This window comes from Esox lucius, chromosome 19 (genome assembly GCF_011004845.1).
Source record: "Esox lucius isolate fEsoLuc1 chromosome 19, fEsoLuc1.pri, whole genome shotgun sequence".
Taxonomy (NCBI): domain Eukaryota; kingdom Metazoa; phylum Chordata; class Actinopteri; order Esociformes; family Esocidae; genus Esox; species Esox lucius.
The window spans coordinates 31682378-31709451 of record NC_047587.1 but is presented as its reverse complement, the minus strand read 5'-3'; the positions used below and the strand labels follow the sequence as shown (position 1 = coordinate 31709451).

Genomic DNA, 27074 nt, shown 5'->3' with positions numbered 1-27074 from the left:
CGGTCCTCACTTACATCATTTTATTTTTTTAGGTTAGGGTTATAATGGGGTTTTAGTGGTTAGGGCTTAAAAAGGATATAAGGTTTTATGGAAATCAGTTGTGAAAAAAGTTCTCACAAGCATAGTAACAAGTGTGTGTCTGTGTGTGTGTGTCTGTTTGCTTTTCACTGGTGTATGTGTATACATAAATATATTTAAAAAAGGGGACGTCAGAGAAGTCTTTTGAAGAAACTCAGATCATCGTACATCACTCTGCTGCAATTCCAGCAGGAGGGTAAACAGGATTGAGTGTGTTCGTGATTCTGTGCCTCTGCCTATGTTTGTGTGTGTGTGTGTGTGTGTGTGTGCATGTGTGTGCACCTGGTGAACAGGATGAAACGTGTCACTCTGGGCAAGAATGAGGAATGGCACTTGCTGCTGTCAGGTGAAGATTTTAAATTCACATCAGACACTGTGTGCTAAAGGCTCTCCGCTGAGCCCCGGATACCTGTCTGTCTCCTTAATAAGGATCCCAAACTACAGGCCCCCATCACACTTAAAACACACTGCAGCCCATCAACGCCTCAGCTGAGGCCTTTGAAGAGCTTTGCCAAGTAGGCGACAGAGGAAGAGTGGAAGAATGAGATCCTTGTCAGTCCAGCCAGCAACATGCCTTTACCTGATCCTTCGTGAAATGGCGTTGTCAGCTGCTTGTGGTGAGGTGTGCTGCATTTCATACCTGGGTGAAAGCAGGTACAGGGTGATCTCAGTATGGGGAATGAAGACATCATACTGGGTTATGGTCTAGTCCCCCCTCAAATCTCTTAATGCCTCTGCAACCCTGCTGCTATACTCCTTCATTATGACAGCCTTCAGGACAAAGACACAAGTCACATGGACACACTCTGACTATGCTCCCCAACCGAGTCGAGCCTGGACTGATAATGGTGAACAATGACAGGGACGATGTTGGGATGCGGCCACTCTTTTCCTCCCGTCTGTATGACCGTCACTCATCAGAGGAATCTTATATCTATGCTTCTGACCCATCTCCAGATGTGCTGTGACTGTTGTCTGCTGGGTCGGGCTGCTCAGGAGCAGGGTTTGCCCTGTGACCATAGCCTGTCTCTGGGCTACCAGTGTGGCCTGGTCTCCCGCGCCTGCTGCCACGACCGAGCGCCGGATGTGGAGACCAAACCTCTCCTGGGTAAGTGTATCCACTCTGAGAGATGTGGATGGAAAGGAAAATGGGTGGAGATGGGAATATGGGAAATGTGAAGCGAGGTGGATGTAATTCTAGTGTACATCCAGGGCTACACTGCTCCCTGGTGGCCGTTAGGCTCTCACTGCAGTTTAAGTCCAGACCTGTGTTGACATGATGAATGGTTTCTATACTCTTTGTTTGCAAATGTAGTATTTGCCTGTACTGGTCAATTTTGGGTTTTATTTTCCATCAGTTTCTGAGAAACTCAGCGAGACCGCCACTGACAAGGATCCTGCCGTACTGAGCAACCTATGCAGCAACGGTAAGCATAACCGCAACCCTGACCTTCTGAAGCGCAGACGAGCCTGAGAAATGGCCAGAATTGGCCTTAGTGGGAGTCATTATAGAATTAGATGGGTGTGATTGGAGTGTCCTTACAGAGAAATTGGTTCGTCATCATTTCATTTCAGTGAATTGCATGACTGTGAGGCAATACTGGAGTGACAAACAGGGAGGGTTTAAAGGAACATTCCGTAGCAGGCGATTGGTCGGTAGATTCAGCTAATTAAGCCCCCGCCTATAAGTATGGAGTTTCTCCTGATCTCTTGATTTGCTGATAAAAGGCAAGAGTTGGATGTGCTGCTCCAGCAGAATGTGCATCAAGTGGAAGTGTGTGGGAACCAGAACATGTCCATACAGAAAGTTAGAGAGCCTAAATCCACATTTATTTCTGACTTCCCCTCTGTTTATGTTATCACGTGCACATTTTCCGCTCTCAATAGGATTGGCCAAGTGTGGACAGGAGTGTGTGGGCAACGGCACCTGCGCCTGTTTCCAAGGTTACAAACTGAAACCAGACGGGAAGAACTGTGACGGTGAGTGGACTGGACGTCCCAGACATACACTGGTGAAGTCAGTCGGAGTCGGAGGAAAACCCTGTACATTCACAGCAGCGACTCCCCGGGGCCACGACCTCTGCTTCAACGTTACTCTCTCCCCCTCTGCCTGCTCCTCTCAGATATAAACGAGTGCCTGCTTGGGGCCAGTAACTGCCGAGTGGGCGAGCGCTGCATCAACACATTGGGCTCGTACCGTTGCCAGAGAGAGGTCAGCTGTGGCACCGGCTACGAGCTCACCGACAGCAACAACTGTAAAGGTCAGAGATCAAAACACAATGCCCCCTTCTGGAAAGAAGAAACGTCAGTATAAAAATCTATATTTTAGGATTTGTGATCCCCACATCTGTGATCATTTTGATACATTGTAATGGCAGGCTGCCCGTCCCGTATGATTCATGATTAAAACAGCATTTGATGAACATTCAGAACCTTCAATGGATGTGGGCCTGTGGTGTGTGGGCCTGTGGTGTTTGCCCTGAGATTGGAAGTATGGGCCTGTTGAGCCTAATGCGTCTCCGCTTGACTCTCAGCGTTAAGGACATTAGAGTTTAGGCCCTCTGATAGACAAGCGTCCTGTCCATGAAGTGCTTACTACAGTAAAAGGAGACTTTCATTTGCTATGAGCACTTTTGGCCACTTACTTTACTTGTTGTTAAATGTCCCTAAGAATTGATTTGACCTCTCATTTTGATATATCATGTAAATATGTCGTCGCTCTCCCCTGACATATCTTGTTTTCCCCCAGACATTGATGAGTGCGAGTTGGGGACCCACAACTGCGCCCCGGACTTTGAGTGTCAGAACACTCAGGGGTCGTTTCGCTGTCGGCCCAAGAACCAGTGTGGCGATGGATACATCCAGGATGCCCTGGGCAACTGCATCGGTAAGGGCCCAGACAGATGTGACTATTACAAAACCCTTACTCTTCAATGCACCCTGAAAAATGCCCCCTGAAAAATTGCATATCATAGGGGCTTTTATAATCAGTTTGGGTGGGGAGGAAAAGGATCAACCACAGTGATATGACCCTTCTTAAGCCTTATGTATAACCTTTAACCTCTGACCTCTATCCCAGACATCAACGAGTGCCTGTCCCAGACGGGGCCATGCCACCCTGGACAACAGTGTATAAACACCCTGGGCTCCTTCACCTGTCTGAGAAACTCCATCAACTGTGGCCGAGGATACCATGTCAACAGTGAGGGCAACCGCTGTGTTGGTACGTTACCGCCGGCCCACTTCCCTGCTGAGGCATCACTGACCTCACCTGGCTTTATTAAACGCCTTCATTTAGCCGAGCCTCAACCGCAGTGCCGATGGACCAAACGACCTTCACCGGTGGTCATTGTTACCAATAATGTTGGCTGCTCTGCTGTGTGTTGCCCGTGGCCTCGCTGAATTTCGAAAAATATTGTTTGACACACCGGTGCCCTCGCTGTAACATCTCGTGTTCTCTCCCCGTCGCGGGGTAGATATTGACGAGTGCAAGGGTCCCGATGGAGCGTGCGCTGGCCACACCTGCGTCAACCTGGTGGGATCGTTCCGTTGTGAGTGTAAGGCCGGATTCATCTTCAACAGCGTCAGCCGCGTCTGCGACGGTAAGTCCTGCTCCTGTTAGTTAATGGGAAGTAACGTGAGTGTGTCATGTCGGTTGACATAAGCTTGACGCAGACTGCCTTGACTGTTTATGACATCCGCTTGTGTCGTCATTATTGTTGTGTAACTTAGGTCTTAAGACAGAGAGTTAAGTGTTGACCGCGGTTGTAGGTGTCATGTGTAGTGTTGATTTTCTTCTGTGTGGTAGATATCAACGAATGCAGGCACTACCCGGGACGCCTCTGTGCCCACAAGTGTGAGAATGCCATGGGGTCCTACAAGTGCAGCTGCACCCAAGGCTTTAAGCTGGCCAGCGACGGAAGAAACTGTGATGGTAATATGGCCTTCCAGTGTTAGAGGTGTTTACGGTCCTTACCGTGACTGACATTCCACCAGGAGGTGATGGTCCATTCCACCAGCGGGTGACCACCAGGTGGTATTGGCCCATTCCACCAGAAGGTGATGGCCCATTCCGCTAGGAGCATGGCCATATCCTGGAAGGCCCTGAACCATGTTTATCTGACATTTGTTAATCTGAGCCACATGTTCATCTGCCAGAAACAAGGATTCCAAAATAGTCCTTTGAATGAAAACTTTATGGTTCCCGGAAGAACCATTTTTGGTTCCAAGTAGAACACTCTTCATGTAGAATCCTCTGTGGAAATGGTTTTCATAAGGTTCTAAATGAAACCATGGGGACAGCTAAAGAACCCCTTGTTTTCTAACACGGGCATCCCCTGCTCCGCCTAACCCTACCATCTTGGTCATTTCGGCCCTCCAAGGTGTTAGAGACCTGGTTTCTCTCTTCCTTGTCTTCTTGTTCACAAAATTCCCAAATACTTATCTGTGAAGTGATGAGGACAACATTTGGAGTATAGACCCAATAGAAGTATTACTGTCCCAATACATGAGAGCACCATATATAACTGCTCTCAGACTGAAGGATGACCACTGTCCATTGTCAGTGTTTTCAGTGATCTGGGATAAGAAGATAAATGAGAGGCAAGTTACGTTTCTAGGTCAAGGAGCATACATTTCACATATGGTTTTTGAAGATTGGCTGACGTAAGGCATTAACCACAGTAAGAACCATAATGATTATTGTTAGGTGCCATTAATCCAGAGTTACATACCTAAAAACTGTTGTTTTTCTTTACTGAAGCTTGCTGTGTGTTATGGATGCATTCTGTCTGTCTCTCGTTCTCTTCCTTTCCTGTTGTTCAGGATCATGTGCACCGTCGCGGGTGGATCAGTAGTGTCATGTCTCAGAGTCATATCATTGTGTTGTAGATCTTAATGAATGCGAGAGCAACCCCTGCAGTCAAGAGTGTGCCAACGTCTACGGCTCCTACCAGTGCTACTGTCGCCGCGGCTACCAGCTCAGTGACGTGGACGGCATCAACTGTGAAGGTAGGAGGTTGAACCCCGGTCTCTCACTGTCAGACTGAATCGGCTGACACTGGTTGATCCGCCACAGATGACCCAGAGGCACCAGAACCCAACCCCATCAGAAGAGATCAACCAATTGAACTGGAAATCCCACCCTGTGTTTTTTTTTTTTTCTCCATTCAGTGTTAACCTGCGAGACCACTGCCAATGCCGAGAGTTCCTTTTGGCTGCTAGAGGGCTTTATCGTTCTCTGTATTTATCCTTGACGGAGTTTGACCTTTAACCTTTAACCTTCCAGACATTGACGAATGTGCCCTGCCCACCGGGGGACACATATGTGCCTACCGCTGCCACAACACCCCTGGGAGCTTCCACTGCACCTGCCCCGCAACCGGCTACGCTCTGGCCCCCAATGGACGGAGCTGCCAGGGTAAGGCCTCACTACTCAGTGGTCGTAGAGGCCCTTCATGGTCCTCTTCAGTTCAGAATACACTGTGACAGGGCTGATTTGGTGAACCAGTAACCCGGCCTGAGAACTGAAGACTCTACATTGCTGAGCTAATGCCTACATTTAAGCTCAACAGTATAACACAATCGTGTGGTGCCGGTTTGAAACCAGGTTTCTGAAAAGAAATGTGTGGTTCTGAATGTATTTGTTTCGCTTCCTTTACAGATATTGATGAGTGCGTAACAGGGACTCACACGTGCTCTGAGACGGAGAGCTGCTTCAATGTCCAGGGTGGATTCAGATGCCTGTCCTTCGAGTGTCCGCCAAACTACCGCCGAGCAGAAGAGACGTGAGTACCTACCTAGCTATTTACCTACCTGATGTTATCTGTCTGAAGTACTGCAGGGTTACATTTCATTCACAAAGTCTTCGGATATGGACGCAGCCCCTTGTTTGTCGAGGGGAACAGAACTGGACTGGCTACATATCAACTGCTGGAAAGGACCACAAGATTAAAAAAAAGATAACGAGCGCAGCACGTTCTGGCCGGCACCAAATAATTTCATGGCCGCTGCTGTGCGGCCCTTCCAAACCCCCTACCCAAACCCCTACCTCCAGCCATGCATGTTGACGCAGAATGACTGGCGGTTAGGATTCAGTCAAGGCATGTTCCGTTAAAATGCATTTACGCTTTGGGTTGTTCTTGCATGACCCTACAGGGGGCGATGTGACCCGGTCCACAGAAACACGACGCTGCTGGTTCTGATGGGCATGGGATGCCCTCCCCCCCCCCCATCCTCTCCAGCTAGCAGCATGCCAACTCATACCTCTCTTTGTTTCTCTGTTTGTTCTCTGTCCGTCTTTGTCCTGCCCCGTCTCCGCCCCCCCCCCCCCCCCCCCCCCCTTCCCTTACAGTCGTTGTGAACGCTTGCTTTGCAATCAGTCTAGCGAGTGCCTGGCCTCGCCTCTGCGAATAACCTACTACCACCTCACCTTCCCCACCAACCTCCCCGTTCCAACCAACGTGTTCCGCATGGGCCCGTCCAACACCGCCCCCGGAGACGACATCCAGGTCGCCATTGTCAGCGGCAACGAGGGGAACTTCTTCGGTGCGCAGAACGTGCCCTCGGGCGGCGTGATGTCTGTGACGCGGCCTATCACTGAACCCCGGGACTTTGAGCTGTCTCTGGAGATGAGGCTGCTTCGTTACGGCACCACCAGCACCTACCTAGCCAAAGTCTCAGTGTTTGTGGTCCAGGAGCAGCCCAACATGTCCTACAACGCCGTCCCCGAGTAGAGAGGGGACAACTAGAACACATCGGCAACGTGAGAGGGAATGCCGCTATGACTGGCACAAACACAGTTGAACGGAAACTCTTCTCTCTGTGTCATTTATCTCCTTGCTTTTGGCCTTTTGTTGTTTTTTTTGTATTTGTAGTAATTCCCATGTACAGCTCTGGAAAAAATTCAGAGACCACTGCACCTTTTTCTTTCCTTTCCAAAAAAGTTGAAAAGGAAGGATTTGAGTGAGGAACAGAAGGTTCAATTTGCAGTGGTCTCTTAATTTTAACCATTCTGTTCTTCACTCAAAACCTTCCTTTCCAAATTGTTTGGAAAGGAAAGAAAAAGGTGCAGTGATCTCTTAATTTTTTCCAGAGCTGTATGATAGACCAAATGTATGGTGCTATGTTGGAGGTATGGTGTTTGGGGAGCCTCTAGGTGGCACTGTAGGGCAGGCCTTGGGATGCCTGATGATTGCTATGTGGATGATCATTTGCATGGTGTGACTTTGTAGTCCTACAGTATCTCATAGGTTGATTTGTTTAATCCATTCATTTTGTATTAAAACTGAAACACAAGTCACAAGGGAAGTTCAATCCGCTTCTATTTTGAACACATGTTTTGTGGACTGCACCAGAAAGGTTCAATGTAATGAATTGGAGAAGTACCTAGCTTTGTGCACAATGACCTATAAAGTAAGTATGCACTTAATGTTTTTGATTTTGAAAAACTGTATTTTTCGGTGCCACAGAGACATCTGTTGAATAGCACTGTAATATTTTAGTAGGTGAGTATTCATGTTTTAAATAGCACACACCACTGGCACTTTCAAATCATGGTCGATTTGCTGAAAGCAGTTGCACAGTGATGGATGCACATATCTGTAATCCGGTTTCACATCCTATTTGATATTTTAAGAATAATGTGAAAGGCACAGACTGATTCCACTGCACACAGCGGGTGTAAAACCAAAGCAGGCCGAGTGAAAAGGCAAGGCAGAGTGAGTGACAGGCGATGGAATGCCGTCGTGGAAGACAAGGAGACATGCATGGCGAAGGGATGAATATAAATAGACTGACTTGTCTGAGCATGCCTGGGCTGTGGCTTACAATCACTGTAAAATCCTCTGTGGCTCCCAGGTTAATTCCAACCTGTCAGACGGTGAGGATGCACCTCTACCGGGGATATCCTGGAAATAAAAACATGGCGGTCGGTGCACAGCTAGAGAGCAGTAGGTTTTTTCCCTCCACTCTGACAGTGAGTTATGGGGATCTGGGTTCTGGATGGTGGTCTGGACAATTTGTGGCCGAGCAACATCACCGCTCCGAGAATGAATGATGCCCTGCAGTGTTTGTGTTGGGCCGGTATCAACGTGCAGACTATATATAATAATTACCCCCCCCCCCCCCCCCCCCCGACCCCCCCCCCCCCCCCCCCCCCCCCGAAAAAAAGTCGCATTGCTTGACCAGAGGGCTTCCATCCCATCCAACAGTCGTTGTTGTTCTTTCTGGTCTGGGAGTATTAGGGTTTTGCTGAAGGGCTGGATCTTTGTGGACCGCTTGAGCTGCAGAGAGAAATGAGGATGGCATGCAAGGGCCTCCCCCGGGCCACACACACATGACGGGGGCGTAGTTAGCCCTCCTCTCCACTGACTATCTTGTCTTTTATGCCCCCTCTCTGGGTGAGGGTCAGTTTACCTTGGGTCATTAGAACGTTATAAGTGTACTCCGCGGCCCAGGGGAGCAGAGCGCTCGCCCCGTCTTCCAGGGCCTACTCTCTCCTCTCGCTGAAGGCCGAAGTAGCCTATTATAAACTAGGAGAACATTTTGTGGTTTTGGCCTGGACCAAAGCAAAACTTGGACCCAGCCGCTAATTGCTAATTACAAGCCTCCCCCTGTCTCCATGAAAGGAGCCGTGCAACCCAAGCCTGGCCTGGAGTTAGGGCTGCAGCCTATAGGTCCCACAAGAAGAGGCATGCATGATGAGTCACCATGTAGCTATATATATTATACTGGGGTGACGGTTGATGTTCACTAAACCTGTACGCGATACTCTTGGAAACCACGGCCAAATCACGTATGCCCTGGCAGTCCTACTTACGTAGTGACTTGTCTTATGGCATTAACTTGGCGGGCTGTCCGTTTGAATCCCATCCACTCCAGACATCATCAGCTGTTTAAGCTGTTTAGACTAGGCTCATGGAGAAGCAGAGTTCATTGGGAAGAGCATGGCACATCCTCACGCCCCCCCACGCTGAAAAGATAACGGCTGACGTTGAGTTGTTTGAATTTGTTTTTATATGTTTCGTAATCAGGTCCTCTCGTCATCCCCAGGGAACTGATGATTTACAGATAGGGGAGGGGGTCCCTGGTGCCTAGGGGTGAAATTTGCTGAGAAGCAGTTCCTCTCAGACTCCAGTACAGGCTTAGCAGGCCTGTAGCTGTAGGTACGTGGGTGGGTGGCGTTAGTTCCAGCGGTGTCTATCCTTACCCTGAGCTGCCACTGATTAGACTGTGAAATAAACAGAGTCTTAAATAATGGGATGAGAGCAGCTCAGAGTTCTTGGGGAGTTGTCTAGTCATGTTCTTCACAATTTAGGAGACTTTTAGAACCCCCCTCTTACCATAAATTCTCCTCAAGAGATTATTGGATATGAAGCCTGGGCCACACGTTCAACAAATCCAAATATTTTCCTGCGAGCAGGTCGTGCATCATTCCCCTGTCCTTTCTTAGAATTGCATATTCCACTCCTTTCTACAAACGCAACACAACCAGTGATCCAAAATCAAACATTCAGGGTTGTGCTCAAATTAATTGAGAATGTCAGTTCAGTAAACAGAATACACATTTGCAAACCAACATTTTTATTTTTTTCTATTTAATAAAATCCAATGATATTAAATTTTCTCTTCTAGGTGTCATACATTGATTTCATTATGCTGAGTGTATTCCAGTCCAAAACAAGTCCAGTAATAAAGCCCAGTGTGCAATGTACAGTAGTTACATTTTGTGTATTTTTCCGTACATTTACATTTGGGTCATTTAGCAAACACTCTCATCCATGCTGACCCACATTCTATATAATCAATGTAATATAAAAATCTATTCAGGACTATATTTTTTAAAACATTAATTTAAATACATTACAAAGTCCAAATTGTGTAAAATCTAATTATATTTAATTCATCATTTGCATTTTATATATATTATGCTAAATGTGTGTGTCCCATTATGCAGATGCTTTACTGTCATAAAGAAAGACAAACCAGTGAAATTATTGGTGCAAATATTTTTTTTAATTCTTAGCTCAAGGTTAAAAGGCTGTATTAACATTACATTTACCTATGAGTGTCTTAGGGAAAAGTGACTGCATTCAATTACACAGCATATGATTACATATAGTATGGGGGGAAGATAGCGTTGTAGGGTTATTTTGTGACCTTTCAGATTCAATGAAACTGTCATGTACCATGACCGACTGGAATTTCATTGAATTGGACAGAGTGAAATTATACTTCAAAGAATTCAAACAATGAGTCAGTTCCAACATTCTGCATGGAGCACAAACCTGCAAACCTTCAGAGGCAAACATGGCCTTCACTAGGCAGCTACACTCTGGCCGCTGACTGATCCTTGAGCATTGTTGTAATATTATTCTTGCTAGCCACATACAGTACTATTGTTTTCAAGTTTTCAAGCACTATGTCCAGCATCTCTGTGGTAGTTGGACAGAGCATTTGTGTAGCAGCCATTTCACAAGCCTTGCTGGATTTTGTGGTGTGATTCTCCCTTGGAATAGGCTTCTCTGTCATTGTGAGCTTTGGGGAGGAACAGAAGGCGTTTTGTACATAAGGCTTTTTATATTTTCACCCTAAAGTTCAGAGGCTGTGTGGGCATTTGTTTGTTCTCTCTCAGCAGGGCGAGGATCGAGCGCTCGGACACCATCCGTTGTGTGAAATCATGCCAGCCCAACGATATCAGCTGTGTCTTGGACCCGGTACACTCTGTCTCCCACACTGTCATCTCCATGCCCACTTTCAGGGAGTTCACCAAGCCAGAAGGTACAGTCCACAGGCCCAAAATCTGGGCCATCATAGTCACTCACTATATAATCTCAAAGGGATTTGTATTAAGGGAGGTCTAAAGTTAGAAAATGTATATAGGAATTGCTGCAATGGTAACTCTTTTGATAGAGTAGTGACCTCATCCATGATTGGCACGCTTAAAAAAGATAGGTTAATATGACAAGAAACAATGTGTGCCCTGTCCCCTAATATTTCCACCCATTTTCCACACCACCTAGAACTACAGTAGGCCTACCTCATACCCTACCCCACTATAGCCCTGTAAAAAGTAAGCTATTTTGTTGGTATGTTCATGCAAAAAAGTTGAGCACCAAGCATGACAGTAGTAGACAATTAATCTGAATGCACTTAGTGTTACATTCAGCAGTGGCTGAATTAAGGATGTAGGGCCCTTAAGGATGCTTTTTCAAACATCTTCTTTTGTGTTAGTTTGGTTTAATCCTCAGAAAGGGATTGAAGAATGTACTAATTGCATTTGGACAACAACTGTGTTATCAGGACTATGATGGCAAATATGTAAAATAATCTGTTGATTTGTGCTAAACACATCGTGGCTGTGGGAATGAACTTACAACCATACTTATTTTGGTTAATTTAGAAGCTGTTTCTGTGGGAATTATCTATTGAGATCCGTGGCTAGAAATCTTTACTGTAAAAGATGTTCTTTTTAGATTTAGCTTTTGGCTACCGCCCTGAAATTGACAAGCTTAGTGCAACATTGTAGGAAGTATTTGCTGCCTAAATACACTACGGTTCAAAAGTTTGGGGTCACTTAGAAATGTCATTGTTTTCGAAAGAAAAGCATTTTTTTTTGTCCATTCAAATAACATCATATTGATCAGAAGTACAGTGTAGGCATACTTAACGTTGTTAATGACTATTGTAGCTGGAAACGGCAGTTTTTGTATGGAATACTACATAGACATCCAGAGGCCCATTATCAGCAACTATCACTCCTGTGTCCCAATGGCATGTTGTGCTTGCTAATCGAAGTTTATAATTTTAAAAGGCTAATTCATCATTAGAAACCCTTTTTGCAATTATGTTAGCACAGCTGATTAAAGACTAGTTGAGTATCTGGAGCATCAGCAATTGTGGTTTCAATTACAGGCTCAAAATTTACAGTTTCTGTTGAAACTCATTCAGTCTGAAGATCTCGCTGTGTACTACTCCGTTCACAGTACAGCATAAACTGACTCTTATCAGAATAGAAAGGGGAGTGGGAGGCTCCAGTGAACAACTGAGCAACAAATACATTAGAGTGTCTAGTTTGAGAAACAGACTCCTCACAGGTCCTCAACTGGCAGCTTCATTTAATAGCTTCAAAACACCAGTCTGAATGTCAACAGTGAAGAGGAGACTCTGGGATGCTGGCCACATTGCCTGGAGAAGGCAATGTGATGGTCTGGGTGTGCTTTGGAGGTGGTAAAGTGGGAGATTTGTACAGGGTAAAAGGGATCTTGAAGAAGGAAGGCTATCACTCCATTTTGCAACACCATGCCAAACCCTGTGCTTGATTAGAGCCAATTTCCTCCTACAACAGGACAATGACCTAAGGCACAGCTCCAAACTATGCAGGAACTATTTAGGGAAGAAGCCAGCACAGTCTCTGAATCTCAACCTTTTTGCACTGTTGTGGGAGCATAAGGTTAGGTACATAAGAAGTGCCCATCAAACCAATCCAACTGGTGGGAGGTGCATCAGGAAACATGGGGTGAAATCTCTTCAGACTACCTCAACATATTGACATCTAGAATGCCAAAAGTCTATAAGGCTGTAATTGCTGCAAATGGAGGATTCTTTGATGAAAGCAAAGTTTGAAGGACACAATTATAATTCAAAATAAAAACTCATTATTTCTAACCTTGTCAATGACAATATTTTCTATACATTTTGCTGTATTTCCTATTCAAACTAATTTAATGGAAAACAAGCTTTTAAATGATAGTGTATGGGTTTAAGATATTTGTCTGCGGGTCTAATATATTGTACCTGAGCCAAAGTGTTTTTACTGCTCTTTAAACTTTGTTTTACTTTAATTGTCTCGTACTAGAATAGGTTGGGAAGATGTTCTATTTTTACGACACAAAAGTATCATTGTTGATATCAGGTGAAAAAACAGTTTTTAAACTTTAATGGTATTGTCTTAGCAAGTTTTATGACTGATTAGAACTATGACTGATTAGAACACTAGGATAGTCTATACTTATGTGCTTATTACAATTTGGACTAGGATTAGATAGGCCTAGTACAAGTGTAGCGGGTGTACTGTGTCTGGGGGATGTGGAATTGTCTTCTGGCACCATGATGAGCGGGGTAAACACATGCTTGAGGGTCATGGGAATTGGGCTTCCCATTCTTTCAGGGTACAGCAGATTTTATTTTCCTCTTCATTCAGTGGTTCACGAGGCACACCAAGAAAAACAAATATAGTGACCTGCTGCAGCTGTCCCTCTTGTTCAGTCAGAACTAGCTTTTAACGAGCTTGTGGACGCAACGCTAACGTAATGCGCACACACACACACACACACATAAGCACACTGAACCTATAACACATACTAGGCAGAGACAATAGGCAGGTGACAATACGTAGATGCATACAGAAGATCATATCAGGTCAGACAATTTCTTGAGTTTGGAAAAAAAAATGTTTTTGGTGTGGATGAATTGAATCCTGAAGCATTTCCCCCCCAATCCAGTTCTGTGGGGATGTTGGAAAGCACCAATCTTACCCAAGTGTGCACCAAACCGCACCATGGTCCTCTTGAACGAGGTGGTCAGGCTGCTTCCAAATGAAACCTGGTGTGGTTAGTTTCGAGTGAGAATGTAATCTGACCCAAAGATACTAACCCACAAAAAGCTGTATATCCTGTGTTGAATTCGTTATGGCAATCGTAGACATTGTGCCATCTAGCTACAGTACAGTACCAAGTCACATATCACTGGCTAGCTACCACAATGAGTGTAAGAGGACTGACTTGGAGCAGCAGTGAAGTGAGATGCTGGTTTTATATATGGGCAGAAGAGCACATCTCTGAAATAAAAAACTAAGTTTAAACTTTTAGCAACAAATTGAGGGACAGGGGCTTTAGAAATGAGTGTTGTAGTTGTACTGTCGCTGCACTGGAATCCCATGTTCAAACCTGTGGTTTGAAGAGGGCAGTTAGAGAGTTAGAGAACTTGGTTGCATCTCTGGGTCATCAAGTCTCCAAAATTACAACTAGATGCCACCTCCATGCCAAAAGCCTTCAGAGAAACCAAAAAATGTAAGAGTCTGGAGCTTGCTGAATGGCATTGCCACTTGGACTGGAACAGGGTGCTATGGTTACAGTAGATGGAACTAAAATAAAACGTATTGGTCAGGCACAGCAGTGGTAAGATATGGTGATGGATCTTTGATGTTATGCAGCTGTTTTGCTTTCACTGGTACTGAGGCTCCTGAACTTAACCCGGTAAAGGGTTGCTCCTGTGTCCTGCACCAGGTTTATCTCTGTTCAACTGGTTTTCATTTGTTTAATTCATGCCTTGAGATCTACTTATAAAATAAATGAGTATAAATATTTATTTAATTAATAAAAACCCGACAAGTCTGTCACAAACATTTAGAATTATCTTTTTGAGAAAAATGTTGTACTTCAAATGAACTTTTTAACCTGGATCGCTCCTCTCATGCTCAGTTCAAAACTCTTACATAAATGAAACAGCCTACTCATAAACATTGTTAAATACCTGATATTCTGATATAGTAGAAAGTCAGTCTGAATTGTATAATACGCTAACATGCACCCTATGGCCAGGGTAAACAAAGTGAATATCTACTGTATTTACTGCCCATTTGTTAGAATATGTCAATGGGATCCAATCTGGCCCATGACTGCCTATATTGAACCTGAATAAGTTGACTCATCTTGCTCTTCTGCTGTGAGATCAGCTGCTGTCTAAGAGACCTGGAGGTGGTTTAGGCTAGCAGCTAGCCCAGTTGTTGCTGCTAGCTCTTCATCCCTGAGGTTGTAGCTGTTTCACTCCTAGGAGGCTGATTAGAAATGAAAGCTGCCTCTGTGGTTTTCTTCTTTGGTCCCACTCGTATACTTTCAAACATTTTGAATAGGCTCCTATTTAGAATGGACATGACTTGAAGAACCTCACAGGTACCCACCTAACACTCCACGTGAGACAACCAATCACTTATTCCTATTCCAGTTATGGACAACTACTCGTCAGTAAGCAATATCAGGTTTTTTAAGGGTGTCAATCATTTTGGAGGTGACTGTATATTCTACATTGCTATAAATGTTTTTCAATATGTGAATGTGTTTCAATAATTTGGGCATATTTTATGTATTTGTTTCAGATATGCTCATGTGGAATTGATAAGACCCCATTTGAGTTCTTGATTAATTTGATTTGACCTTTTTGTTTATTTTTATTTTTTAAAGGTGAGTAGTCAAACACTGTAACCTGGAAATAACATTTCCTCTCCTTTCTGAATCATTTAAGAATCATTCCTAATATGTAAAGGGAATAAGATAGAGGGATGAAAGGAAGGGTTAATACTCTGAAAGCTACCATTGCTGTACTGACAAAACTCATATTCCAAATCACTATAAGAAATGGTCACCCCAAGAGACTACCCTCTCATACACTTGTTTGGATTAATCTACAGCAAGATAACAGATGTTCAATTCTATTTGTAACTATATTGCTTCTTCTGTTACTTCTTGCCCCAAAACATTTATTTTTCCTTTTCAATGTTATTTTGACTCTACTAGGTTGAACTTTGCCTAAAATATTTAAAATGTTTGATGATACCTTTTTTAAAATTATTCCTGGAATTTAAGGTTGTTCAGTTGGAATAGGAATGTTGGCGTACTTTATGATATGATCTTATAAGACTCATAAAATATCACTGCACCGGGCCCTTGTTGACCGTTTGCTTGTGTTAGTGTGCGACAGACACATCCTCACTATCTCTAAAAATCCATGAGCTGTGTGCATTCAAGGCCTGGGTAAGAGGTCAGAACCCTGATGACACCATTAAGTGTTGGTTAGCTGCTCGCCCCTGAAACCAATGACTGAGTTCCACTTAGGAAGGATCTGACTGACCGACCACTGTGATCACACACAGACAAACCCAGACAACCATAGTACTACATGTGGCGCACATTTCAGACGCGCTCATCCCAAACTTCATGGGAAGTTAAGTCCTTGTGGTTTCTCATAAGCTTCTCGTCGGGGTGTTTAGGACTTGCTGCCCTCCAGCTGAACAAAAGTACAGAACACCCTCGGCCTGTCATGAACCCCTCTGCAGACAATAAAGCCTTAGCTCAGCCGCCACCCATTTTATTGTCTTCCCTCGACGAGAAGTTGGCACGAGCCTAGCTATTGCAATCCCAGCGTAATCATGGGTTTAAAACTCTGCTAAGCTCTTTTGTCTCTAATTGTTATCTTCTTCTAACAGAGATCGTTTTCCTGAGAACCATGTCGCCGGCGCACTCTTTCCCCCACATCAGCTCCGACATCGTTTTCGACATCCTGGAGGGAAACGTCCAGAATTCCTTTGACATCGTGAAGCGGCAGGAGCACGGCATGATCGTGGGTGAGTGGAGAAAAGACAGCTAGTGTTGGATCATTGGTGAGTGAAGGGACGGAGGGTAGCTACGCCCCGGCCTGATCATGGTTGAGTGGAGTGAAAGGTGGCCAAGGTGGCCGCTAGTTAGGCCGCTATGTCGCTTCAGTTTGGGTTTTTTAGGTCTAAGTGACTCCTCTAGAGACTAGGGCCAAAAAACAATAGCAAGCGACCGCTATGTGTCCTGCTAGGCCCAGGGGCCTCTATGCGTGGATGGAAATGACATTTGCTCAAGGGCTTTTATGCATTACGAAAGCACTGTTTCTTTTTTTTTTTTACTTCTACAAACCAAACACATATGCTTCTACATGTGAGGGCAGAGTAAGGGGAAGAAGAAAAAGAAGTCTTTGTCTGAACAGGATAAAATTCTCCATAAGGATGCGCCTGTGATATAAGTACATCTGACACACACTTCTAATTCCATACGCACTCCAGTGGCGTTTGGGAACTGTCGGGGTCGTCTGTGGCCTTTCCTGCCTCTGTCCTCCAGGGAGCTGTCCTTTGGTTTGTCTTCAGAGACCAATGAAAGGCGGCTTTCTCTTCTTTCTCCACCAAACATTTGGCATCGTTTGTCCCACTCTTGTGGGAAAGCACCATTTAATTCACTTACTGACCACCATGTATTTTCCACTCCTCTTAAGCAACAAAGCTGTTCTTTTCTGTGACACATGATGGTGGATACGATGTACAGGGGTTGCTTATGCTTTTACATATGAAGCAGTCAGGATTTGAATTATATGTTTAAGTGTGCTGTGCGTATGTGCGTATCTATGAACAATACCAGTCCTATTACAGGTGTTGGTACACTAATCGTAGCCCACTAGCAAGCAATGAACATACACATCTAAAAGTCATTATAGCCCAAAGCATATAAACAAATACACTGCAGTGTTCTAGAATTTATGACTTGACAATGCTAAAGCTGTCAGCACATTCAAGGGAATAGAGGATGTGTTCCGGAGCCTTTTTGGTGGGGAAATATGGAGATGTGCACATTTGGGTTGTGTCCCCCCCGCAGATGGTGATCTCAGTGCCACGTAGCTATGTCACAATGGGATGCTTCTCTACGTCTGTGGACTGTTTGGGCTTTAGTCTGTTGCTGTAGAACAAGAGACGAGATGATGGGTGTGACCGCATGTGGATCCTCTGTAGTGTAGGCGCCCATCCCTCAAGCCAGGCCTGCTCACTCTCTCTGGGGGAGCTGAAACGAAGTCTGGCCCCAGGAGGATTGGCGTGTACTGGGCCTGGGGATGACACATAGATGGGCCTGCCTGGATGTTATTGTAATGGCTCTTGCGCTGGGAGGAGGGAGGGAATGGTGGAACGGGAAGGAGGGAGAAAAGGATACGCTGTGCTGATGGATGAAGGAGGGGGGCCTGTCACTATGAACATCTGTCTCTTCCCAGAGCCGAGAGGGAGGAAGAGATGGTGGACAGTGAGAGTGCCAAGCAGTTAGAGCTGAGTGATATGGACAAACATCCATGTCATGATCAACTGACTGAATTATTACGACAATGACAAATTGAACAATATGTTTATTTTAAGATGAATAAGCAATCGCTTTTTTTGAATGAAGACTTGTTGAAAGCCAGGCTTACCTAAATGGGAAGTCCATGGTATAAATAATGGAGGTGAGACATGTGCATGGCTGTATTGTACAGTGGCTTTCCAAAGCATTCACCCCATTGGACCTTGCCAAACTTTAGTATGTTACAACTTAAAATCAAAAAATGTATATATTTGATCAACATAAGAACATAAATGTCAAAGTGAAAAATGAAATGTAAATTAATTACGAATACAAAACAGAAAATAATTGATTGCATAAATATTCACCGCCTTTAGTGAATATTTGGTAGATCCAGTTTTGGCAGAAATTACAGCCATGAGTCTCTTTGGTCACTACCAGCTTTGAACATCTGGACAGAGCCTATTCTTTGCAAAATTGCTGAAGCTCCATCAAGTTGGATGGGGGCCTTTGGTGAACATACATTTTCAACGCTCTCCACATATCCTTAATTGGATTGAAATCCCGGCTTTGACTGAGCATTAACCTTTTTTGTATTTAAGCCTCTCCCATGTTGCTTTGGTTGCATGTTTGGGGTCATTGTCCTCCTGGAAAATGTATCTTCTCCCAAGTCTCAAGACTTGCAGAATTATGCTGGTTTTCCTCCAGGATTTCTCTATAATTTGCTGTATCCATTTTGCCCTCCGTCTTCACAAGCTTTCCAGGCCCTGATGCGGTGAATCAATCACTATAGCATGATGCTGCCACCACCAGGCTTCACGATAATGATGGTGTTCACACAGTTGTGCCATATTCTGTTAATATTAATGATGGACGTCACTGTGCTCCAGGGGACATTCAGTACCTTGGAGATGTTCTTATATCCTATCCCTGATTGGTGCTTTCAAAGAACCCTATTCCAGATTTGCTTTGAATGTTTCTTTGTCTTCCTTATTTTTGTTAGGAATTGTACTACATGTGTGACCTCCCAGAAACAGGTATATTTAACCAGAAATCATGTGGACTCCAATTCAACTTATTACATGACTTCTAAAGACATTTGGTTGCACCACAAGCTCAATCATGTGTAAAGGGGGTGAACATTTATGTAAACCGTTATTTGCTGTCTTATATTTAAAAATTATTTAGAGAAAATTTTGATTTTATTTTTCACATTGACATTGTGGACTTTTTGTGTTTTATCAGTGGCAAAAACAGGTGAATACATTTAGGAGACATTGTATGAGTTAGACTGATGCTGAGGATTCAAACTTGAGCTGTATTTCAAAATACCTAACACAAACAGCCTACAGGAAAATAATGAATGTTCTATTGTGCTATTTAAAAAATATATTTATTTGTATTGTTCTGATACCAGGCACCTTGATAAACATGACCAAATTATTATTTTCCAATGGCCTATATGAAACATTTAGATTAGACTGCTTGAATGTTTGAGTAAAAACAACACATTTTCAGGATTTCCATTTAAGGCCTGGCCTTTCTAGTGTGAAATAATTTTTTTAAGCAGTGGGTATGTCCCACTTTTCTCATGGAAGGATTGGATCAAGGGGAACCCACAGAAAGAGGAAGTGTTTGACTGCTTTTTATGTTCACATTTTCTTTAATGTTGTAATAAGCATATGGAATAGCTGTTTGTAAACTCTCTGACCTTGTCTGATGTTGGACACTGATTAACATTACACTTAGAACAGGCATGCATTTGGGAAAGGGTTCTTGAAATGTAACATCCAATCAAAATCTTGCCACCGGGAGCCAGTCTTCCATTCAAACCATTTTGGCTAAAATGGTCCAGATCGCCAAGATGTGAGTCGTGACAACAACTTAATGTACTGGTTCCTCCCATCAGAAGTATCTCACATTAGCAGACTTATACCTGTGTTTTTTCAATGTTTACATCTGTCTTAATAAGTATGGATGTAACGGTATGCCTAACTGTGTACATATTGCGGTTTGAGGGCCATGGTTCGGTACGGTGTTACTGGACATCAGCCTTATGAATATTCTGATCTAAAATAAAATAAATTGCGATATGTGAACATTGCACACACATTGTTTCACAATCATATAGTGTGTTTACTGAAAAAACAAGAGGGACATTCTTAATATGGCTTGAACACCTTAGAAGGGACTGAAATACTATATTCCTACATAGAGTATGTGCACATATAAGCGGCTATGCACATACCAATTGCAATTTAGCTCGATAAAACAACTGCTAAGGACTGCTTAAATGCATTGGGAAGACGCATTGTTTAATTTCTGTCTTTCTCTGGGAAATTGGTACTTTGGCGATGTCAACGTACTGTAGATTGTCGACATGTATGCAGTGTTAGCAACTGCATTGGCTACTTTCGTCAAGCAGTGGTGGTAAACAAAGCTGGATGATTTTATAATGTTGGTTTATCAATACCAATGCTCATCATTAAAGAGCTAGCTGTTTCTCTTTGAGTTTGGCACATAAAACCGCAGCTGGAAAAGCACCAACAATTATTATACTTCTAATTACTGTGCACACAAATGCTCTTGTTTAAACAGAATAGCCTATGTATTTTTCAGCTCAATCAGTTTTATTCAAGATAACTAACATAGCTAACTAGGTATTTATATTACTAAGGCTACTTGTTATCATCCATATCCAAATGTACTTGAGAAACTGGCGCTGCCAGTCCTTTTTGATTTTTGTCACAGCTCTACAAACACTCATCAGCTCATATGTACAAGCCATATGCCTTATATTTCACACAAATACATGGGTGTATAGGATGTGTACACAGACACACTTAACCACATCAATACACACATACTGTCTATTGAGTCCAGTGGTCGGTGTTTTGTTACAGTAAATGTGTGTGCTTGGGGTTATAATGGACTTGGGACTTATGTCACCCCTTCTCAGGAGTTAAGCATGCTTGCATGTTTGTGAGAGAATCTGTGACCAATACTTGGACATGTGTGCATCTGTCTGTTGTTGTGCATCTGTCTGTGTGTGTGCGTCTGTCTGTGTGTGCGCGTATGTCTGTCTGTGTGTGCGCGTACACAAGAGTGGTTTCATGTGGTTAAATGTATTGTTCTATTTCCCCCCACCAACCCTCGGTGTCTCGCCAAGCATTAGAGCGCTTTAACTGGCAGCCACATGAAAGGCGTCACTGTTCTGTTTGTAAGGAGCCACTTCTCTCCCAAACTCTTGCGATGCTTATTGAATGCAGCTCTCGCATGTTTGCCTTGGTCGGCCATGTTGAGTGGCTCTGCTGATGAGGGTTTGGTCAGGAACTGTCTGTTATTAAGTGTGGAGGCTATGTCGTGATCAGCTATAGGGTTTGGTTTTCATTGAATTTAGATTACTCTGGTTTTGTTCGTTTGGCTGCATACTGCGACTGTTAGCTCAGAAACTGTAAGAATTGCATATAACTTTAGTCAACAGGAACAGGAAAATCCTTATTTGTATTCACCAGCAATAGTTTCAGTGGACTGAACACTTTGACCGGAGTCAACCACACACACGCACACTGCATGAGACAGCAACGCCACTCTTCCCCGGTCATCCATCAACCTCATTTTCCCCAACTCTGTCACGTCTGGTTGACAGCCTTGACAAGTTGCTGCATCTGTGCAAACACAACAGCCTCTCATCAAAACCAATCAAATGCATCCCAAGTCCGGTGTCACGGGGCCCAGTGACTAGCTCGGCACCATGTTGTGCACGGCCCCACAGCAGACGTCTCACAGAGCAACGTGCCACTCCAGCTGGAGCCAAAGGAGGATTCAGCAGGGCGGTATGTCATGACTAAGACAACATCTCTGGCACGTCACATGATGCATATTCGGAAAGACAAACAGTGAAAGAAATGGTATGCATTACTCAGACTGTTGCGCACGTCACCCATGCACATCTGATTAGGGCAGATTGTTTGAGGTCAATGTCTGTTGGAATAGACATGATAATCATGGGATGATTGATTCTGGCACTCCAGCAGGTGAACTGGAGAGCCACCCCCCTTTAAAAACAAAGTTTGTGTGATCTGTGGCTTGGGTAGCAGGTGGTGGTTTTCCAGGACTTGCAGCGTGTGATGGCGGGGTGTGTGTATGTGGGGGGCGTGGTGGTGGGGGGGCTGGAGGGGGCTGGTTACGAATTGGTAGTTGCCCCTCAATCCGTCATCCATTGGGGGTTCCCACTAGTTTTACATCCTCTCCCAAGCCGCACTTCTACGGTGGGACTAATATCTTCGTAACAGCACTCACAGTGAATGTATCGTGTGGACGGACTGAGGATGAACTGAGCTCACATCATGCCCCTGTTAGCAGGCAGAGGTAACTTTGGCTTGGCTAATTTGATTAGCTTGTTCTTCTGGGAATTCAAAATACCCTATAAAAATGTTGTATTTGTATTTCTAACATTTTACACCTGATTTACCTTAAAGTAAATTGAGTGTGAAGAATAGTTAATTTCCTGTTGCTGCAGGGTTATTTTCCTGCTTTGTGACTCAAATGAAGATGCGACATCTGTAGCATTCACAGATTCCCCAGAAGAGCAAGAAACCCTGTGAGTGGGGAAGTGAGCAAATCACAGGCTAGTTCCTGAATTTAATCCCTAGGTGACGCTGGTATCTTCCGATTGAAAATCTAAAACCTGCGCCTAGACACCGCAACTGGATTCCAAACATTCCAGAGAGCAGGTCGAAATATGCCCTTTTGGCTAAGAGGCCTTTACCAAACAATATGGATGTCATTGGCATGGAGATGTCAGGCTGTGAGGTGAACCACAGAGTGTCCCTCAGAGGGAGTAACCTGTCAGTGTGTCTGGCCAGGTAGACTAGGAGGTCGATGTGCCCATGACTACTGTCTTCAACAGTAGCTGAGGGAATTTGGGCCAGATATGTCAAATATTTGTAGACTGTTAATGTTTAAGAATGGGCTTTAAGGCTGAAGTCCATGGGTGTGTATGAAATGACACCTTAGGCAATACATTGTTCACCAAGTATAAGGTGAAATCTAGTTCATGGTTGTGTTGTCTTTCGTGGTTACTGTGGATCCTAGAAAGAAAGAGCAGGGATAAAGAGAGCAGAGCAAGAAAGAGAAAGAGCCGGAGAGAGACGGAGTGCAAGAAAAGAGAGAGAGCCTGTCAGACTGTTCGGGGGATGATCATGAATCATGACATGGCATCTGCAAGCCCACCAGAGCAGGCCAAGCCCATGAGGAATCCGTGCCTGCCTGTCACTGAGGGGATTAGTACAGCTAATCAAAACAGTGTCTTCTCCACCCGACAACCCCACAGCACAGCCAAACACACAACGCCTTCTCTTCCCAGGGTGGTCTACACCGATGCTAGTTATTGTAAAACACATACGCACTTACGTATACGCACTCACACATACGCACTCACAGACACACTCACATATACGCACTCACACATATGCACTCACATATACGCACTCGCATATATGCGTTCACACTTACGCACTCACAGACATGCAATCACATATACACGCTCACACATAGGCACTCACATATATGCACTCACACATACGCATTCACACATACGCATTTAGTACCAATGGTATACATAAAGCCTGGACTGTTGATGCTATGCTTTGTTCTCCCCAGTAGGAGCAGTCCTCCATGGCAGGGTTAGCCCATATGGCTTGCCAAGGTTTTATGCAGGGACATGAGGCCTTCCTTAATTTGATGGGTACACATTGTAGATTCACAGTATTTTATACAGATCGATATCAACATATAAATCTGCAGTCATTTAGGCTATTAAAGAAGCAGTAAAATGCCAGAGGAAAATTGCTCATGGGAATATATTGGTTTGGCACTTTGACATCCAGAAGCTGAACTAGGATCTTCTAGATGAAAATAAATTGGTCTCTTCGCTTGGGAAGTAAGTTTTTAAGTAAGTGTGTGATATGCGCTATCAATCGATCTAGGCTAAAATGGAGGACCAAACCTGCCATAATTAGAAATAAATAAATAAATGTATCAATAAAAATATTAAATGTATACATGAAAATATCTAATTATAAATGTTTTAATCAATTTGATTTGCCTATTTATTTCCTTGATCATAAATTTCTGTATTCATTTATTTGTATATTTATTTATTTCCATAATCTTTTATTTCTGTATATATTTATTTCTGTATTTATTTATTTCTGTATTTCCTTGTTCTTAAACTAATGAGGTGCTGTCAATCATAGCATGTCATGGTATTACCTTACTCCAATTTCCAATTTATTGATTGGTGTCAGAGTGCGCAGATCGACTGTCCATGCCTTGGTTGCTGTGACTACTTTAGTACACAAATGGTTACATACAGCGAAGAGAATTGAGACATGGCTAACATAGCTGCAAATGGGTCTGACAATTTGTTCTATATAGATGTGAACACAGAGGTTGACCATGTATTGTTCATTAATTCAGAGGAAGTGTCATCGCTTTAATTTTTCAATCCACAATTCAGATGACGCTGAGCAGTTAAACCACTGATAGCATATAACGGCATTGGGCTTAACCGACTTTACAGCAATTTCAAATGTTTTTCATGTAGTATATACTTAAAATCTCTGCCTTCCAATACTGTAGTTGGCAGTGTCATCTCAGTCTAAGATGAGCTAAGCCTAATGAAAAGGTATTATGTTTGTAAGAGCTAACAGATAGTTGTCTAGTTTAAAAGTTATCACCAGCAGATTTATAACTGGATGTCTTATCATGTATAAAAAAAGATGAAGGCATTCCTCTATAAATGGACACGGACACAATTATGATTAAAAACGTAACTGGATGAAATGTTATTCGCAAGATAAATGCAGATTGTGTATTAAACTAGAGTGATGCATAGATATTATGAAGTACTTAGAATTCAATTATTAAATTAAAACAGTCCCAGATAGCATTGAGTAATTGGTTTCCTGGCAGCCCTCCAAAGGCACTGCACACCAAGCACTAGCTTTTACAAAATGGCAGCAGAGCTCTTATTGATTACATGTCACTTATGTTTATTGATTACATGCCACTATCTTCTCACAGTCCTCCAGCTCTTAACCCACCTGGGACACTCCAGCTGCCTGTGATAAACGATTAAAAAACATACAGCTCCTGCCATTACTTACTGTTTAAATGGGACGATTACAGTGGATAGAAAAATCTATTCAATTAACTCTATCAAATTATCTATTTTTTAAATTGACAAGCTTTGACAATACGTTTAAGTTTAATATTTTAAGTGAATGTGAAGTGGCAAATAAAAAGTAAACTGAAACTAAATCTGGATAAACATGTTCCCAGATGCTGTTTTTAAAAACAGTGAAAAATTACAAGAGTACAATAATTGCCCTGCAGTATAAAAGATGACATAACTGTGCAACACCAATACATTAAAAACAGCCTACATACAGTATCTCACAAAAGTGAGTACACCACTCACATTTTTGTAAATATTTGATTACATCTGTTCATGTGACAACACTGAAGAAATGACACTTTGCTAAAATGTAGTGTAGTGAGTGTACAGCTTGTATAACAGTGTAAATGTGCAGTCCCCCTAAAATAACACAACACACAGCTATTAATGTCTAAACTGCTGGCAACAAAAATAAGTACATCCCTAAGTGAAAATGTCCAAATTGGGCCCAAAATGACAATATTTTGTGTGGCCACCATAATGTTCCTGCACTGCCTTAACCCTTTTGGGCATGGAGTTCACCAGAGCTTCACGTGTTGCCACTGGAGTCCTCTTCCACTCCTCCATGACGACATCACAGAGCTGGTGGATGTTAGAGATCTTGCACTCCTCCAGCTTCTGTTTGAGGATGCCTCACAGATGCTCAATAGGGTTTAGGTCTGGAGACATGCTTGGCCAGTACATCCCCTTTACCCTCAGCTTCTTTAGCAAGGAAGTGGTCTTCTTGTAGGTGTGTTTGGGGTCGTTATCATGTTGGAATACTCCCCTGCGGCCCAGTCTCTGAAGGGAGGGGATCATGCTCTGCTTCAGTATGGCACAGTACATGTTGGCATTCATGTTTCCCTCAATGAACTGTAGCTCCACAGTACCGGCAGCACTCATGCAGCCCCAGACCATGACACTCCCACCACCATGCTTGACTGTAGGCAAGACAAACTTGTAACACTAACGGGTAACATGACACCGGGGAGGGAAAATGGCTAATTGGGCCCAATTTGGACATTTTCACTAAAGGGTGTACTCACTTTTGTTGCCAGCATTTTAGACATTAATGGCTGTGTTGAGTTATTTTGAGGGGACAGAAAATGTACACTGTTATACAAGCTGTAGACTCACTACTTTACATTGTAGCAAAGTGTCATTTCTTCAGTGTTGTCAAATGAAAATATATACTCAAATATTTACAAAAATGGGAGGGTGTACTCACTTCTGTGAGATACTGTAACTCCTGCATCACAATTAAAATGTATAAATAATTAACATTATTAACTGCGAGTAATGACTCGAGTACACAGCAGCGTTTACTGGTTGTAGGAGATGTTGCAGGCAGCATAACGTTCACAATGGCATCTCATTGTGATACCGGTTCTGCTGCTGGGTTGATGCCCTTCTACGGCCCTGTCCATCTCTCCTCGTGTAATGGCCCATGGTACCTGGTATCTCCACCATGCTCTTGAGACTGTTCTGGGTGACACAGCAAACCTTCTTACGACAGCAGGTATGGCTCTGTCATCCTGGAGGAGCTGGACTACCTGTGCAAACTGAATGAGCTGCAGATACCGCCTCATGCTACCAGTAGTGACAAGGACACTAGCAAAATGCTAAACTATAGAAGAATCAGGAAGGATGAGGAGAGAGCAATTGTCTGTGGCCACTACCTGCAAAACCATTCCCCTTATGGGGGTTGTCTCGCTGTTGCCTCTCCAGTTCACCTGTGGTCACTTTCATTTGCACCAAAACAGGTGACATTGATTCACAGTCACTTATGCTTCCTAACTGGACAGATTGATAAGTTTAATTCACTTGGTGTTATACTGTGATGATTATGTGTTCCCTTAATTTTATTGAGCATTGTA

At 43.6% G+C, this 27074-nt stretch overlaps 1 protein-coding gene across 3 annotated transcripts in view; it reads left to right on the top strand.

Moving 5' to 3' along the window:
• Positions 1–27074, top strand: part of fbln1 (fibulin 1) — a 43023-nt gene that overhangs the window by 7032 nt on the left and 8917 nt on the right. Inside the window, exons 4-16 of one of the 3 annotated variants that reach the window (XM_010883958.4) lie at positions 1036–1186; positions 1437–1505; positions 1966–2058; positions 2202–2339; positions 2828–2965; positions 3158–3301; positions 3555–3680; positions 3887–4012; positions 4969–5088; positions 5366–5497; positions 5741–5864; positions 10715–10857; positions 16340–16477. In XM_010883958.4, coding sequence (XP_010882260.2) covers positions 1036–1186; positions 1437–1505; positions 1966–2058; positions 2202–2339; positions 2828–2965; positions 3158–3301; positions 3555–3680; positions 3887–4012; positions 4969–5088; positions 5366–5497; positions 5741–5864; positions 10715–10857; positions 16340–16477 — 1642 coding nt within the window. Of the gene's footprint in view, positions 1–1035; positions 1187–1436; positions 1506–1965; positions 2059–2201; positions 2340–2827; positions 2966–3157; positions 3302–3554; positions 3681–3886; positions 4013–4968; positions 5089–5365; positions 5498–5740; positions 5865–6430; positions 7001–10711; positions 10858–16339; positions 16478–27074 lie in introns of those variants that run through there. The other 2 variants (XM_010883957.4, XM_010883959.4) reach the window with 2 other exon arrangements.